The sequence below is a fragment of the Brugia malayi genome, assembly GCF_000002995.4.
Source record: "Brugia malayi strain FR3 genome assembly, contig: Bm_v4_Chr2_contig_001, whole genome shotgun sequence".
NCBI classification, from domain to species: Eukaryota; Metazoa; Nematoda; class Chromadorea; order Rhabditida; family Onchocercidae; genus Brugia; species Brugia malayi.
Genome location: NW_025062476.1, coordinates 9,548,204 through 9,566,996, shown reverse-complemented (window position 1 = coordinate 9,566,996; position 18,793 = coordinate 9,548,204). Strand labels below are relative to the sequence as shown.

Below are 18,793 nucleotides of genomic sequence, written 5' to 3'. Positions count from 1 at the left end.
ATCTAATTTTAAAAAATTTTTATTCCCTATAACCTTATACCATCAGAATAAATCTATTAAATTAATTCAATTAAAGACTTTGAAAGCCTTAAATATAGAATTGCATCTCATATACGATGCCTTAGATAATTCCAATGACCACACTAACTTCTCAATAAAACTAGGGAAAAGATGAACTTCAAGAATTATGAATCACAATTTCATGTAGACAACAGGCAAATAATAACAAAAATCAATAGGGGAATTTAAAAAAAAAATAAAGTCAGCAGATCGCTTTAGAAGAATTTTCGAAAAATAAAAAAAAATTTGTGGATAAGTACACTATACTTCCTGAGAATAATTTTAAAGAAAAAAAAAAAAAAAACTATCAAATAATAAACATGATTTAGGCAAATAATAATGGCAAATAATAATAAATTCGATAATGGCAAATAATAATAAATTCGATTTAGGCAAATAATAATAAATTCGCAAACTTCTTGCCACTCGAAGAGATTGAATGAATACATAATTGAAGAACTTCTTTACGCAGACCTAGCATCAACTTCATTAAGATTGGTAGTATCGGAAATACTCTCAGTCATATGCATATCCTGATCCTCATCTTCCGTTATAGTATTATTAGTGTCTTTTGATAGAACTGTTTCCATGAATCCTGTACTATCTGTTCCATTATGCTCATCACCATTATCACGATCCAAAGAAAGCAACATGTTACGGAACTAAAAAACGTTAATTTTTTCCTTTTTAAAAGAAAAATTTTCAAATTTCTGCGATTTTAAGTAAAAAAAAAATCGCTATAAAAGAACTTACAGCTACAATCTGATTAGCCATTTCGATATGACCATTAACCGTATCACGCTTCTGAGCTGTTTCTGGACGAAGTTCTTGAAGCGCTGAATGCGGATTGAACATCAACATATTACGCCGACTACTAACAGCTTTTTCATAAACTTTGGCTGCTTCTGATGGACTATACTCTTGTACTTTTCTGAAAAAGCAAGAAAATTTGAAGAAATTGTATAAGAAAGAAAAATAAAAACAGTACATCATTTTAATTATCAGCCAAATTATCAGAGGATAGTTCATATAGCAAAATAAGTTGAAGTAAAATTTAAAAGCGACAAAAAAAAAAAAAAAAAAAAACAAGGCAATCAAACAAGAAATTGTACATTGGCAATTACTACTAACTCTATAGAAAGAAGAGAATATGCAAAGAAATTCGATGATAGAAGTTACTTACGCATCACTGAACCCATAAAGTTTCATCAAAAAATTTTTCAGATAGAGTAATATAAAGCATGCTTGACTATTTTTCATACATTCGTGAAGCATGCTCTTATCTTCTGGAAATCGTCCTGTAATAATGAAGAATGTATATGAAGTTAAAGTTATAATCATAATTTTTACAGACGAAAAAAACAAACAAAAAATGAGAGATAATTACATTGAACCACCAAATTCTGACTTCCAATCCAATATCCTCAACATTTCCTTAATTACCATTACTACTTTGTTTTTTTTTTTTTCTTTTGTTTTTTGTTTTCGGTAACTTTTTGCTTATTTTCAGTAATAATTTCAGTAACAACACTTTTCTAAAGGCAGTCAAACCACTATTCTGCATTGCGCAGATATGATTCAGTTACGTTCGACATAAAAATAGTCGGAACTTGATAATTTTACGTTAAACTGCTTACAAAGAATCACAAGACGTGATCCATGCTGATCTCTTGATCCCTCTCATTCCAAAAAGTTTAAAAAGTAGGTAAATAGCTATAAAATAAAAACTTTGACTAATGGCATAAAAGTGACGATAACAACAGTAACAACAATAATAGTATTATCATATAGTAATATCATAACAATAATATTAATACAAATAATAAGTATTGATAACAGTGAAAACATAAATAGAACGGCTTGAAACTAACTGTAGATAAGTTCTGGTGTATATTCAGCTTCATCATCATTTTCTACACTGCTTGGTCGCGGAAGAAGTTGCCCCATAAAATTATTGATTATATTTTGTCCACTAATGGAAACGATGGATTCTATTCGACGGATTACATATAATGGCTCATCTATTACCTGATATGGAAACATTGCCAGATTATCAGCAACGAATAACCACTCCTCCAATGTCAATTTCTGTAATGTATCAAAAAGGTAAAAAAAAAACGAAAAAAAGACATTTAGCACAACTAAATTAAAAAAAAAAGACTTTGATGAAAACCTCTCGGGAATCCTCGGAAAATAATCGAAGAATAGAAGATAAAAAGCTTCTTCGCTGTTGTCGATTACCACGAAGATTTTGATAGAGCCCACTGAGCAATGCTTGTCCGTCGTTGGTCATTTTCGGTACTCCGTTTACTAATTTAAGGTTGTCAATAGAACCTGAAAATGAGAAAGTCAGAAAAATAACATATTTTTTTCTGGAATAGGAAAGAGAAAACACGTTGTTGGTGAAGAAAAGAACCAAAGGTCCTTCAAATAAAAACTACCTGCAGCAATTACTGCTTGGTCGCAGACTCGAATACCACGAAGGACACATTCCGGATCCTTCTTTATGATCATATGCAAACGAAATGAGCATCGTATACCTGCTACTGCTTTACTCTGAAACTTTTTCAAATTTGATTTCAAATTTTTCAAATTTCAGAATGAAACCATATTAGTTAGAATTTTCAGTGCAATCATTCATCAAACGAAGGGGCACAATAACTATCATAAGGATTTTTTATCGAAGCTTACTTCAAGGAAGATATTATTGATCCCTGCTGAATCATTAGCTAATAAAAGTTTAGGAATGAAAAAATAATAATGAGAGCACGAACCGGAACCATGCCAGCATATTTCGAGTCGATATCCCTCAAAATATTTTCCACTTTGTTCCGAATAAGAGTGTTTCGATCAGTGGACATAGCGATTAACGTTGGAATCGATGAACCTGGCGTCACCAACCCCTGACTTAGGGTTAGAATTGCAACCTAAAAAAATTTTTACTACAGAGATATCAATTCCATCACTTAATAATTATAAAACATAGAGTTTTTTTTTTTTTTTTTCAAATAAAAAAATAAATAAAATTTATAAAAAAATATACAAATAAGATAAAATTTATAAAAACAATGGAATTTTTTCAAATAAATATAGACATAGAATTTTTCAAATAAAAGGGTAAAAATTTTGAATCCTCGGTATTTCAATTTCTAATACTGATGAACTATTTTAAAATCCAAAAATTAATCTCAAGACTAGCGCCTCAGAAAGCACCAGATAAATGTATATTCATGATCACCTGCACGGCAGCAGTTCGTACAGCATCACCTGGATTGTAATATGAGTTCAGTACTGCATTCCAGTAAAGCTGTATGATCGCTGAAGCTAATCCGGAATTTGCCAGTTCCATTTCTTTCAAATCATGTTCTTCTTTTGACATATGCCCTACGATTGTATATTATGATGAAAACGGAAAATACTTGGATATGCAAAACTAAACTAATATTTATAAATACTTTCTAGATTTGGGATGTCAGCTACCAATATAGTTCAAATTTTCACATAACCCGAAGTTTTAAAACACCAGATTTTAACCTCAACAAATGTCCGTAAGCATAAGTATTTCATAGCATATGTGTTGTCATGTCACTTAGTCGTTATCAATCCAGGACGAATTTCAAATACAATTTTTGTCTAAATTTTCTTTTCAATTTTCATAAAAAAATTTACATTCACTATTATTCTTGACCATTTTTGTTTCTTCAGCACTCAAAAATATTTCCAAATTCTTCAAAGTTTGTATTTTCAAACCCAAATATTCTTTATCCTCAGTTCCCAATAATGTCATATACATATTTCGTAGCTCCGTTCGTGTCAAATATTCCGAATTAGTTGCGGTGAAATTTCCTATAAATATAAATAAAAGAAAGAAGTTTACAAAAGATTTTTCATATTTGATTAATATTTTTCATATTAATCAAACATAAATTGTACAAGCTCTTTGCTTTTCTTATTTAAATATTGCACTAACCAATAGCATTCAAAGCCTTTAGTCGAATATCACCATCACGATATTTACAGAACGTTGTCAAAACTTGGAAAATCATTTCAACAAAAGGACTCGATTTTGCAGATTGTTTCTCTTCCTCATCATGCTCCTCATTTACTTCTGTTAATGGAGAGGACGGCGATAGTATGGAAGCATTCGCATCTAGAAATTTCTTTGCTTCATCATCATTTTCCAATATTGCATCCAAATCGAAATAGCGTGACATCAGCCCGACTGAAAACAATGACCTGGAAAAAATAATAAATTCAAAATTAAGCATTAAATAGAGAAAAGAAATTAGCTTATAAATAAATAAACACTATACGAAAGAGAAGATATTTACAGATAAATTAGTAAGGTTATAAAATGACAAAATTATTATCATGTATTATACCTTAGCACCATTGGTTTCCTTACTGGTAGGATGCCAGAAGTTTGTTTGCGCAATACATCCTCCTTTATTTGATGCAGGTATTCTACAAACAATACAAATATGCACATCAACCCCAAATCATTTTATTAGCAAAAAATCTATATAATGACTTTAGACAGCAACATAAAATATCACTGAGAACATTTTCTTTATTTTAGATTGAAAAAGACCTTTATGACAATTTTGTGAAAAGCACAAAACTTACTCAAATACTTGAAAAATGTCTCAATAATCGCAGGAGTTCGTTTTTTCCACTTATTGTATATAGCTGCATTACATGCTAATGACGAAGCAATGATACGCATACCACCATCTTTGACCAGCTGATATAAGCTTTCATCAAGTGTTTTGAGAAATGATTCTGATGGATGATCCATCAGTGGAACCACTCTTTCCAGCATATTGATTACCTTCAATATATATATGCAAACTGTAAACAGAATAGGGACATTTTTGAAAATATTCGAATCTAACTAAAAATTATTCGGAGTTTCAGAGGATTTCTTATTGAGTTTCAGAATTTTCAAGTCGCTTTAAATAGTTATTTCATGAAATCTGTAAACCTGATTCATAACTTGTTGCTCTGATGGTCCATTCATATTCATTGATAGATACGGCTGCAATGTTTCGGCATGTTTGACCATCAAATCTGGTTTCGCTTTGCTGAACAGTGATAAAGTAGACAGACATGCCAGCATTCGTTCTTGATGTTCCTTATGAGCTGCCGCTGCATTCATAGAAGTGCTTTCTTCGGAACTATTTATTACTTCACCACCACCTCAAATCATATGAAAATAAAAGCAATTCACGCCTTTTGAAGATTACTAATTGAGAAAATTAAAAAGAAATGCATAAACACAACGCAATTAAAACATAAGCTAACATAATTTTTTTTTTCAAAATAAAGCTGTACAACCAAAAAACTGAATCACCTGAAGCCATTTTTGAATCTAACGTAAGTACATTGTCTACCAATGTATCCACAATTTGTCGTGAAGCAAATAGCAATGTTCGATCATTGGTTTTAAGTAAACTGTTTAGTAGTTGTTCAAAAAAGTCCAATGTATTTTCCTTGACACATATTTGGACCATATCAGTTAAAGTCATCACCTAAAAACAATGAAAAGTCATCCAAACAAGGAAAAAAAAAAGACAAATTACCTTTTGTCATGCTTTTATTTGCTTTCGTCCTAAAGTAACTATTTGAAATATTTCATAACAGACAGAAGATAAGCTCATAACTTATTGACTAGTTGAATAGAATCACGTTCACGAGTAGGTTGAAACAATAAAGTCTGCATTGTATCAATGGTTAGCTTCTTTACTCCTTCTTCATCTGAGATACGACGCACTATTCGAGCTAACATTTCTGGCACCTTTTCATAATCGGGCTGTTTCTCGCAAATTTCACGCAGTATACGTATTATACGCTTTCGAACTGCCACACCAGAATCCTAAATTGAAAATGAGAGTCAAAGAACTCAAAAAAAAAAAAGATTAAGTTTAGCTAAAATGAACACAAACAAGAAGAGTTTTTGAACTATAAATTAATTCTGCAAACAAACAGATGATAGATAATGGATATTGAGTTTCATTTAAATTTGAAACATCGCTTGAACTAGTAACCTTTATGCGTTCAATTAATAATGGGTAATATTGCGGGACATATTCAGGTTTTGCAATCAAGTACTTCCCAATAAGTTCGATTGTCGCTTCACGAACTGCTGCATTTGGATCCATCATCCTTGCCTGGACTGCTTTTCGTACCTCAGGCTGGAAAGGTATATGAATTGTTTTTTTCAAATGACATGCTTAGACTAAATCACGATCTTTGAAATTTATGTGGAACGACCAAAACTGCAAAGCTTTGCAAATAGAAACTTCCGTTTTCCGTCAGGAAAGTTTCGGTATTTTATACAATAAAAAAAACCTACAATTTTTAAAACTGCATGGTCTGCTTCAATGACCAAAGTTAAGCACCGCATTGCCTTGGTCCTTAAACCTACTGCCTGTTCCGCATGTATGCCATATAAAATCTGAAACTTTCAAGTCATTATAAGAACTTTAGCAGTCTTGTTAATAAGCATAAGTTTCTTCAAAATATACTAACATGATTAAGGTATGTCGAAAATGACTGGCTAAATTCTCGACTTGAAGCCAAGAATCTTACAAGCCATGATGCGTCACTATCCATCAGAATGCTGCCAGTTCGTCTGAAAAAATAATTGTTACGCATATTTTTTTAGACGCATGCAAAAACGACAGAAAATTAAACATATGATTTGGAAGTACATATGAGTGCTAAAAGCAGCTAATTGAAAAAATTCTTCCCTTCCCATCAACTCCTTTTAGTAAAATTAGATAATGACACAGAACAAAGTTTGCCTATCAAAAGTAAGCAAAAAGAAAAAAAAAAATTAGAAATAGAATCTACTTAAAAAGAATTGTGCGAAATTTGAAAGAATCAGAATAAAAGAAAATTTCAATAAATTATGACCAAGAATATTTTTGCTAGTTGTAATTTCATGCTTTGCTTTTGAAATTATGAGATCAATTCAAATCAATATATAATCATTGCATGATTGAAAAAATTCGAAACATACGCGATTTGTTCAGCACGTTTTCTGATATGCTTTTTGTCAGCAGTTTTGATGAGAAATATCTTCATTAGTTGACATCGTTCCAAGACCTGAATTCGTTTACAAATAGTATGAAAAAATTCCTTATATTTCCCCTTTAAAAAAATATTAAAATCCGATTCAATTCATTAAGATTATTTTCTACTTAATAGTCAGTTGTGCAGTGATAATAGTGTGTTGTCTATCAGAAGTCTTAATCATGATTTATGCCCTTATCCGACTGTAAATATGAACAGTATAAAATAAATCTAACAAATGCGTCAATATATTTAGATGATAAAGTTAAAAACTAAATAAAACATCGATAACAAATATAAATTATTAAAATGACTCGAAATCCAAGATATGCTAACCCTGGCAGATTTCTTTTCAAATTTTCGCTTCTCTTTGTCACTAATTTCGCAACTATTCATGATCTGTTTTAGCTTCTGCTTTGCTGACTCTGCTTCTTCATAGAGTTCCTTATACCAAATACCCACATAAAACATTACTGCGTACTAGAAATTTCAAATCAAAATTTCTGGCGCATTTAGAAATTTGACAGTAAACATTAATCACAAAAACAAGAAGAAATGTCAAAATACTGAAAAACTTTTGCATTATAAAACAGCATAAACTATCAGGCAAGAACTACTTGGAAAAACACGGAATATGCCAAAAAAAAAAAAAAAGAAAAAAACCAAATACCTCGATGGAAACATCAGCGTCACCTCTTCTTTCAACAAGATAATCAATTAAGGCTCGTTGAACTTTCTTCATCTTATCTGCTGATGACATCTGAAAAACAGAACATTTAAAATGAAATTTTTTCAAAAAAATTTGGTAAAAATTTAAAATTACTTTTATTGAAGTCAACTACAATTTGCAAATAACTGGAACTCAAATACAATATTAAGAATAACAAAAGAGTTTGAAAAATGAAATGTTACAAGTGAATTCTTCAAATTTCATAACATAAAATAAACATAAAATAGAGAGAAATACGGAAGTCCATCTCGATATCCTACATGGGAGTGACAATAGTTAGTAAATGCATGGGTAGGATGATACATACTTCAAAAGTTTCAATAAGTCAAGAAAAATGCATCTGATGGTCAGATGAAAGTAAAAAATCAAAATTGAAGAAATCGACTAAACACTGGTATGGGAACGCACTGAACTAAATAGTTCCGGTAAGACTGGTAGAAATAACTTGCACCGGTGGCTGTAATAAGAAAAGCTAACATGACTGATATCGATAGTATCTATATCGCCCGTCTGTTCCTCTTCCTCAAGCTCTTCGTATAACAGTGTTTTAACGACTACATCGAGCCGGATATCATCCGATATAGTTTGCTGCATATCTTTACGTAATGAAGCAGTTACTGTACCCAAATAATCCAAACTATAAAGTAGAATGAAAATAAACAAAAAGAATTTGAAAATATAAAACAGAAGCATGCATGCACATTTACAATGCACCGAAAATTTTACTCTTACCAAGGAATTTTAAATACCCGTATTTTGTGTCATACCTCTGCGGTTTATATGATTATAAAGTATTTATGAATTTGTTATAAATTTAAGCTAATTTTAAAGATACCTGGCAATTCTCAGTGACATGTCAACATTTTTCGAACGATAAAAAGTAACCAGGACATTGCCCAATAATGTCAAAAGCATTTCAGCAGCAGGCCATTCAGGTTTGTACAAAGCAGTGAGCAAATCATGAACAAACTGGTCAAAAAGGCGTCGATAATCTTCCTCGGATTTGGCTGTACACCTGAATCCGAAACAACAATGAGGTATAATAAACTACAAAAAATCTATGTATTAAGTTCAAAATTCATTTACCCAAAAAAGAGAAATTAATGCAACATTAATTCATGAAATCTCCCTTGCGGATTCAAAAATTGAAGTTTCGAGAAATTTGTCAGTCAAAAACTATCGGTTAAACAAAAAAAAAAAAAAAAAAATAAACTTACTTAGCTAGGAATCCACTGAGAAACAAAGATGCAATTTTTTGGCATTCAACCACAGAATCTTTTACTATAGTATCATCGACTGTTGTTTCTTCACCAACATCAAAAGATTCATCGGAGCGCCGCCGACGTGGAACCTTAAATGTTGAATTCAATTTTTAGATAACCATATTTTCTTGACTTCTTGTATTTAACCAAAACCTTTAGTAACAACAAATGCATTGTGCTCTCTCATAATAAGTAAAAAAATAGACCAAATGTCCACTTACTCCTTTAACATGACTAAGACGGAGATAATAAAAACAATTTCTTTTTATAACAAACAATATAAAAAAGTAATTAAAAACAGTTTACTGTTTACCTTCACAACACTTTGCACAAGTTGCATAATGAGAACAGTCATGTTACTGATCCATTCATCAGCAGTCATACGATAACTATTTTTGGAAGTTTTTGTCGGAGGTAGACGATGAACAGAACTGAGCAAATCCTTGAAATTTTTGAAGATCAAAGATTTTCTCTTGGCTCACAAACTGGAAAAGTAAACACACACTGGAAAAATAATTGTAATTGTCACCAACTTGAATAATACTTTTCCGAAAATTCTCATAGCGTGAAAAAATAGCTGAAAGAAGTTTAATTGATTGCATCTGTAATTCCCCAACATTATCTACAAAGAATGGTCCGGATGCCAGAGTGCACAGCTGCAAAATGGCCGTATCTGTTAAAGATTGCATACGAACCTGAAATTTTAAAGAAAAAAGGTGACTATTTTAATGAAATCTACTTAAAAGAAGTTTATAAAAACGGTTTTAAGGATAAATACAAACGAATGAAAGGATGTAATATTATTTTAAAAAAATCCTCACTTCAAAAAAGGAGCAAAAAATTATTTCAGATCTATTTCACAAATTGAAAAAAATCTGAACCTTAATTTAACAGCTTTATACTGGAAAGAATTAAATAAATTTTCAAAATCAATAACAGGAAATCATCTGCTCCACTGGAATATTTCTAGTTTCTAAAACAAGATTTCCATTCAGAACCTTCTTGTTCTGTCTCAAATGAATTTGAACCTTTTAGGACTAAAGCATATATCTTAAAGCAGATAAAATAACTTTTATTCTTTCAATTTTAATGAAAAAAAAAAAGTGCCTTACAAGCTCAGCAAAGCATCCGACAAGTTCAGTAACACGAGTGTAAATGTTTTTGATGACACGAGATCGAGCAATACTCATAGATCTCTTTCGTTTCCTATCTTCTGAAAACAAAGCAGTAAAAAATAAATCAAGGAATATTATAACTCAAAACTTAACTCCGAATTTCTATATTTCTAATTTATAATTACCATTTCTTCGTCCTTTATTAGAAGTACGACATGAGCTATCGGATGTCGGATACACAATATTATTAAGAAACTGCTTACAAAGTTGTATAGAACGATCAATTGGGTCTTCGATAAATACCTGGAAGGATTAAAAGCAAAGCTATAAAAATTTGTTAAACTATTCACAAAATATCTGTCCAAAAAAAAAAAAAAAAAAAAACTATGATGGCGAACATCCAATTATATGTCATGCTATAAAAATACACCTCTGCATGCAACCGCAGGAGAAAGAAAACAATTTAACCATGTGAAGAACAAAATCATGAAATAATGAATTATTAATTGCTGAAACGAAAAAAAATATCTGTAAACATTTTTACTTGTTTGGGCATTTTCGTAGATGTCATTATAAGCATTGCTGTACATGATGCATCAGCTGCACGCATTATCCGATCACCAATTGCTTCACGATATGCTTCACTTGAATCATCCTCATCTTCCTAAAAAAGAAATAAACAATGGATTAAGCCGAGCTAAGCATGCTATTTATGTAATAGTGTACAGATTTCTTGAAATATTTGGGAGTACACTGTCTAAACACTTGGTCAATTCACTTGTCATTCCGCTATTCTCCATCTTGCTAAAACTACCCACCAATAAGCAAGAAAACCCAAAAATGTGGCGGTAAAATGAATAAAACTATATTTTCAACGAATTTTTGTTTATGTAAAAATTCATAACTGAAATAAAGAAGCGAAAAACAAAAAATCACCTCATTAAAAAGAGTAATGAGTGACTGCTCCCCTTCTGCACCAATTATGTCACGTATATTCTTTTCCAGAATTGTCAAAAGCTTTACCAGACGTTCCGGATTGACCTAGATTATATTTTCACATAAATCTCCTTTGATAGAAAAGAATAAAGTAATAAATAATTAAACCACAAAAAATTCAAATATTATTTCACAAAATCGTTTTCTCACATCGCTAGAAGAACGTACTTTATTGATTTTTTTCCACGATTTCAATTTCTGCGCTTCTTGCCGCAATTCTTCGAGCTGATCTTTGTCCAAAAAATCTTGTGGTATTCCGGTATCATCATCTGCTAAAATTCGTAGCAACACACTTCATATTAAGCTGGAGATCACTAGGGAAGCTTCAATGTCAGTTCCAGAGATTGATAAGCGGGTGAAGAAATGAATAAGGCAAGTAACATGTGATAACTGTGGAATATACATTCGAAATCAGATATAACTAATCAAAATAAAGGAATCGGTTTAAAGTTCAGACTTCAATTCGACAGCAAACAAATTCGTCTCAACCACTATTCAAATTTTAGATCATGATTAGACGACTTTAGAAAAATAAGTCACACTAACCGTTTGTATTTGGAACGAAATCTTGTTCGTCGATACATTCAAAAATTTGATCAATAATAGTCGTGAATTTTATATACGATTCTTTCTCTGCCATAACTGGAATTATGTCTGAATGAGCTTGCCTTATAGATATTTATATAATTATATTTAATGACGCTTGTTTAGGTGGACTACGTATTCAAAGATACATCGTATTTTAGTTTATGGCAATTTTTTTATTTTTTTAACTGCATTATTTACCTGCGTCTTTTTATTACTTCTAACTTTCAGGCAAAAAAGCTATGCTACGTAAAAAAAAAAGCACAAAAAAAAAAAAAAAAATCAAAAATAATACACAAATAAACCTTCATTATTCCAACATTCAGATTCCGATTCATTTTGCCGACGTTTGTGCTTCTCACGCCGTTTACGTTGGCGTTCGCGCCACTCCAATTCCCGTTGTTGAATCACTGTAATTCGAAATAGCATAAGAAAACTTGAAAAACAAATTTCAGCAGTTAGTTAAATACACAAGGAAAAGAATGTTTCAGTTCAGATGAATAACAAATGAGCAAAATACTTCATCAATTTAAACCTTCCGTTGGTGTCGGTGGTCTTTCCGGTTGCTCTACGGTTTTTTCTCGAACTCTTTTACGACCTCTTTTATGTCCTTCAAAAAATTTAGGTTTGTCATCATTTTCCGTCGATCCTTCCTTGGATGTTCCTGCATGATCCGGACGGTGTTCAATTTTTGTAGGTCCTTCTGGAAAACAAAGGTAATAAGTTTTACCGAAATTGCGATAGATTAGAAAAGCAGTTTATAAACTTATAAGGATTACTTTCTTCTTTTTCATTAGTATCTACTTTCTCCATTTGTGCAAAAAGTTCCATTTGCACCTGCAAAAATAAGAAATTTAAAAAAAGCAAAATTAACTGTTAAGATATCAAAATTTGTTGATGCTACCATTTTAAAGAAAATTACTTAATAATTCTTTTTTCAGCAATTCCACGAATAATTTAATTATATATAATTTAGTTGCAAAAACTAAAAAATAAACAAAAGTTTTAAATTAACTTTGAAATTATTCATTTTAAAATGAAACATACTTTCTCGTTCTGTTCTTCCTCGTATGTTTTTGTTCGCTGTCTGCGCCGTCGACCTTCACTTGGATCAAAATAACCAGTCAGAGAGTCGAACAACGATTCAACCTGTAGTAAAGCAGGCTTAAATAAAATGTGGATTAAAGGAACTTTGTGTTCATCACTATCATTCATCATACCATTTAGTCAAGCTCCAATAAGGCTTAAAAAAATAAATTGTAATCCTCAGTTGCCACATGGATCTACAAAAGGGAAATAAAATAAAGCTTATCGTATAACTTAATTCTTTTAGCAAATGAAATCACTAACTCAATACAGTATGCATAGAAAATTACTGTTACAATCTAAGAGGATCACTTTTTTTATTCGGTTTAGGTGGGAATATCATTTTTATTCGCTTTTAAGTGGAGAGATTTGAAAATTTTAATCCACTAACCATATCCTTTTTCCTACGTATTTGCTGAGCTTTTGGTTGCTTTCCAAGAGAAACAATTTGTCGGCGTAGTTGGACTTGTTGCTCATCTTCCTGTAATGTAGTTGATTTCGGTGTATTTGAGAAAGATGGGGTATGTGTTTCGGAAACACTTGTTGCCTCCATTTTTAGCGATTCAACTTTGGTTGTGGCATTTGTTTTCGCGGTATCTTCTTTGGCAAGTGTAATTTGTTCTTGAGGTTCCGCTGGTTTTTCCTTTAAAAATAAGTGTAACAAGCAACTTCTTCAGTCGTTACTGTTGTCAAAAGTAGTCTGAGAAATTCAAAATTTATAGAAGATATAATCAATCAAATAAAAATAGGAAATAATATACCACCATAACATCCGTTTCAGTTTCAATCGAAGCACTGGCTGCTACGTCTATTATGTCAGGAGCTACGACATTTTGAGGAATGTCAATATCAAATGCCTGCAATTATTTAAAATTTTAATAAGTGAGAAATGTTCCTCTGAAATCATGGTATCAAGTATCGCAAAATATTGAACAATGAGCAATTCTATGAGCACAATCCACTCAATTATGCTATTAGGAGATTAAAGAATTGTATAAAACAGCAAAATAAAGTAAATCAATTTTTTTTTTTAATGATCTAGCATGAAAAGCTAAACAATCATGTTTGTTGCGTATTTTAATACAGCGAAACTTTAAAATATTATATGATGAGAGTTGCGAATATGAGTAAGGAGTAAGGAAATTATTTGCAACAATATTTATTCTTTGGACTCTCTGTTTCCAAACTTACGTTTAGTCTGTAAATCTTTTACACATTGTTTACAAGGTATCAGCTCCTTATTTACTGACATCACTGTGTCGCACTAATTAAATTATCTTCGAATCTATGAGGTTAACAACTTTTCCTTAACTGATGTCCTTTGCGGTTTGTCAGTTAGTAAATAGATTTGTTTGTAAACCAGGTCAACAATTCTTTGTTAGACCGATTACTCCTTCGGCAAGTCAACCTGATATTGTAAATCACATACTTTGTTTACGCATATTGCTTGCTATATAAGGAGATCACCTTGTCGAAAGGGCAATGTGTTTTTTAACCAAGAACCAGGAAAGTTCAATTTGAATAATTCTCTATCAAGTTATTGTACTATTGCTTCTATTAATGAAGGAATTATTAAATTCCTTTGTTACCCCACATATTTACAACTACATCCAACGAATCTCCCTGCGATCAACAACCTCTCCCAAAACAATAAATTAAATTATCAAAATTTCCACGACAATGCTGTAAAAAAATCCATAATCTTGTTTTTTATGTAACTAAGAAACACTTCAATTTTATACCTGATGGTTGATTTCATATAGTTCACGCACAAAACACGGTGCCGCATGTACATCAAAATCATTCGTTTCACCATCCTCATGTTTCAATAACCTAAGATTTAACTACACAGTTATTTCAGCATAATAAACAGTAAGCTAGCTCTAAGTCAAAAAACTGTGTACAGGGTACAATAGCTTGTAATTGGATAAAAAACTACCCTCGTCACATAGTGGAACTATAGACATGACTGCAGTATATGATAGTGAACAAAAAAAGAAAATGGAAATTATTTAGACTGTTTTTGTTTAATAATAGGAAAATTTTTGCTAAAAAACTAACACATCGGAAGTTTCAATCTGTGAAATAGCTTCAATCGCTTGTATTAAAATTTCTTTCTGTGTAGGTCCAATTCGTGGTAGACCTATGGTTTCACATTTCAGGTTGTTCGTATAAGGTAAATAAAGAGACGGAAATGGTAGATGATTCACCACTGCAACAAAATCTTTCCGTGAAATATGAAATAACAACTGATTCATTTGTTATAAGTAAATATTTTTCTTAAAAAGATATCTCGATTTCTTTATTTAATTCCCAAAAGACTACACATGCTCATCATGTCAATAAAATGGAAATATCTGAAACAAAAATTACTGAAATTAAGCTCTAAAAGTAAGAGGAATTTGACTGAGGTGATTAATTAGATCAGAGTGATGGATAAGATCCATTTTCAGGATGCCACATCTCGTTCGTTCGTATATACAAATGCATATGCAAAAAGTGGGAGTAAACTATACATATGGCAAGTATATGATCAGCCAGATGGGGATGGGAGTTTTTCTTTCACTACATTGAATAGTACCCTAGAACTTAAAATTGGTAGTAAATCATACATTTGGTAAGTGTATGACAACCAGCCAGATGTATGGGAATGGGAAAACTATCGGCCTTTTCTTTCATTACATTGAAAGCTTCACGTGCTTCACGTTGCTTTCGATTTTGTTGCTCTCGTATTGCACGCACTTTTTCCATTTCTTTGCGTTGCTCCTCAAGTTTTCGAGTTTCTTCCTATGAGAAAAATGCAAACGATCAAAATTTACTGAAGAAAATGAAAAACTTACTAATCAAATTTAAGAATCATTATTTCATATTCAGATTCAAAAATTAAAATTAAAAAAAAAAAAAAAAATTAAAACATAACGGAAGGTCAAAATATGTATTTGAACCATCCAAATTGTCTAGTTGTGGTATATTATCTAGTCGCAACCTATACTGATTAAAGAAATCAAAAAACATTTTATTGATCTTTATTATTATCAGTAGTACTACCTGGAGAGAAAAACTAAGTTTAATTGAGATTGAAAAGCTGAAATTAAGCGATGAGATCTTAAACTAATCAGCACTTTTTTCTTTTTAGGAAAAACCGCTGTTATAAAATGAAAACTTTTTTACCTGCCGTTTCTGTTCTTCCAAAATTCGTTGCTGTTCCAAACGTAATTTTTCATGTGCTTCTCGTTGCTGCTTAAGTTGTTGCTCCTTTTGATAAGCTATTCGCCGAAGTTCTTCCTGCTTTAACCGTGCTGCTTCCTCCTGCTGCTGACGTGCCAATGCTTCTGCTTTTTGGCGTAACAACTGAAGAAATTTTAATAAGCTAGTTACATTTTGAAATCATTTTTCTCTTTCCTTCAATTTTCAGAACATTTTTTTTACTTTAAGAATTCTTTATTCGAAAATTATTGAATTAACTTCATCCTGTTGCTGTTGCAATCGAGCTGCCTCACGCTCCTGATGCATTAGGTCAAGTTGCCGTTGTTGTTGTTCTAATAGACGTTGCTGTTCCAACTGCCTTTGTTGCTAAAACATGGAAAATTTTTGAAATAGACACAATTATATCGTACGTGTTAAAATGTACTGCACTTTAGCTTAATCATAAAATTAAAACTGATATGATGAAATTCTAACGGCATAAGTGAACTGAACACTATTAGTAACGCTATTGAAAAACATCAATACAAAATGATGAGAGCGGCAAGCTGGGAATGTAAAGGTCGAAAATTAAAGTAGAAATATGGGCAAAAATTAACTTCAACATTAGCCATAATATATTAAATAATATTTATACTTAAATCCTAATGCAAATGAATAAATATAAACAAAACCTGTGTTTCAACAATAGAAATACAAACTTGTTGCTGCTGTGCTGCTTGCTGTAATGCACGCTGATATTGTTGCTGCTGTAGTACTACCTGCTGTTGCGCAAAAGTCTGCAAACAGAAGACGTTAAATCAAAATATTGATAATCTATTAAAATATGAAATTACAAACGGTAGAAAATTAATTAGTTAAAAATTAGTCAGAAAATCAATAAATTAATTAATCATAGTAAACGCGATATTATTTAATGAACAGTTAATCAAATGAAGCAAGTAATCAGACAAATAATCCGATCAAATAAATAATATAATAATTCTCAACAGGATCTCTTCTCACTAATTAAGATAAATTATCAATCATAACTTTTTGAAAGAAAAAAAAAATCCGCTCGCTAAATATGATTTAATTTACAACCGATGGAAAAGTAACGACTGATTTCATAACCTAATTTAAACTTGCTAACTGCGTCTTAAAATAACAGCAAAGAATCTTTACTTCCAGGTGTTAAAATCAACCGTGAAATTATAGCATTATATCTAGCAAAGCATTTAGAACATAAAACTAATAGTTCAGGTAACAATTACGTACAACATCAGGATTACTGAAGTAGTAAATTAATCAGAATTAAATGATAAAGGATAAAAGACTTATCAATTATCATTGAATTACCCTTTCTTCTGAACTCAATAAAATTTACTTTCCAGAACTTACTTGTGAATCATGAAGTCCTAAAGTACGCTGATGATTCTGCAATGCCTGGTGTTGTTGCTGCTGTTGTTGTTGCATAACTTGTAACAGGTGCTGCTGCTGTTGAAATGCCTGAATGTCCATCGGATGTTGTTGTAACATCTGCAACAGTGTCATAATTTATTGCAACAAGTAACTTAAAATATAGTAAATATTTTCCGAATAATCAGAATGTAAAATCCTAAAAATATTTTAAGAAGCAAAATATAGCATCTATTATCAGAAATTCTTCGAAAGAAAAACCTGAGTTAACAGCTATTCTTTCATTCGTCATCATATTACTGTACTTGCAGAGACTCAACATTCATAATTTTGTATAATTAAACTTACAATTCCTCCTGTTTGTTGACTACCATAAAGAGATGGTATTTGCATATATTGTTGCTGTAGAAGCATTTGTTGGTTATAAAATGTATTTTGAGTATTTGCTGACATAGCCGGCGAACTGGTAGTTCGTGGAGAATTCTGAAAATTTTGAAGCAAAATTTTTCAATCGAGAAAACTCTATAAAATATATTATTTCACAGCAATAATACCACTTCGCATTCCAAAATTTCAGCACTGTCAACAAAATTATTTATGTTGCCACGTGCACTCCGCGGGACAACTTAGCTTCAAACTTACATAGATATTTTCACTCGGCATTTTATATTCTAATGATTCCATATGTCGCGTAGAAACTTTAGCGAAGAAGTGATTTTCAGGCCTGCTTTTTTTTCTAGCCTATATTTCATGACAAACCAAGAGATCTCAATAAACTTCCTAATTCTGAAGTTGAAGTTTAAAAATTTAATCAAAATAAATATTTCTCAAAAAAGAATTCTCAAAACATACCGGAACCGAATTGATATTATTCATTTTGCTACTAGCAGGATGAAAGCACCCGCAGTACCACCGCCAAATTTAATTAAGTATTAGCTCAGTATCGAATATCTGGATTTTTTTTTCACGTACTGAAATGAAAACAGTGTGCAAATATTAAGTGATACATGAATAATTCAAACGAAAAAAACAGATGATAAAATGATAATAAAAAATATTCTCAAAATATTTGCAACTGCGCTGAATACTTCTTGTAATTTTAGAAACAAAAATATTCTCAAAATTTTAAGAAATATATTTCTGTCCAGTATTGATGTTTATTATATAATTTATATGCAGTTTATATAAAATAATTATATAATGTACCATATTTATTAGTTATGACATATGCATTTATATATTATACATTAAAAGCAACATAAAAACTGGTGCAATTTTCA

The 18,793-nt window shown here is 31.2% G+C and overlaps 1 protein-coding gene across 1 annotated transcript; it reads right to left on the bottom strand.

Annotated features, from left to right (window-relative positions):
* Positions 1 to 524: 524 nt before the first annotated feature.
* On the bottom strand, positions 525 to 18,389 carry Bma-pqn-85 (Prion-like-, putative; the record flags this gene model as incomplete). The annotated part of the gene is made up of 47 exons (XM_043079063.1): positions 525 to 722; positions 814 to 991; positions 1,244 to 1,358; positions 1,932 to 2,148; positions 2,234 to 2,394; positions 2,502 to 2,616; positions 2,835 to 2,987; positions 3,299 to 3,444; positions 3,730 to 3,906; positions 4,031 to 4,296; positions 4,443 to 4,524; positions 4,687 to 4,891; positions 5,045 to 5,259; positions 5,414 to 5,591; positions 5,732 to 5,935; positions 6,108 to 6,254; positions 6,416 to 6,517; positions 6,592 to 6,694; positions 7,085 to 7,170; positions 7,474 to 7,617; positions 7,808 to 7,897; positions 8,345 to 8,504; positions 8,703 to 8,882; positions 9,085 to 9,218; positions 9,443 to 9,571; positions 9,663 to 9,824; positions 10,242 to 10,342; positions 10,430 to 10,547; positions 10,789 to 10,908; positions 11,181 to 11,285; positions 11,409 to 11,512; positions 11,787 to 11,882; positions 12,131 to 12,235; positions 12,361 to 12,528; positions 12,605 to 12,662; positions 12,873 to 12,974; positions 13,303 to 13,554; positions 13,673 to 13,768; positions 14,654 to 14,744; positions 14,973 to 15,123; positions 15,524 to 15,698; positions 16,083 to 16,262; positions 16,377 to 16,484; positions 16,817 to 16,894; positions 17,496 to 17,633; positions 17,862 to 17,996; positions 18,366 to 18,389. 47 exons carry the CDS (start codon positions 18,387 to 18,389, stop codon positions 525 to 527), a joined length of 6,552 nt encoding a protein of 2,183 aa, XP_042934997.1.
* Between the last annotated feature and the right edge of the window lie 404 nt (positions 18,390 to 18,793).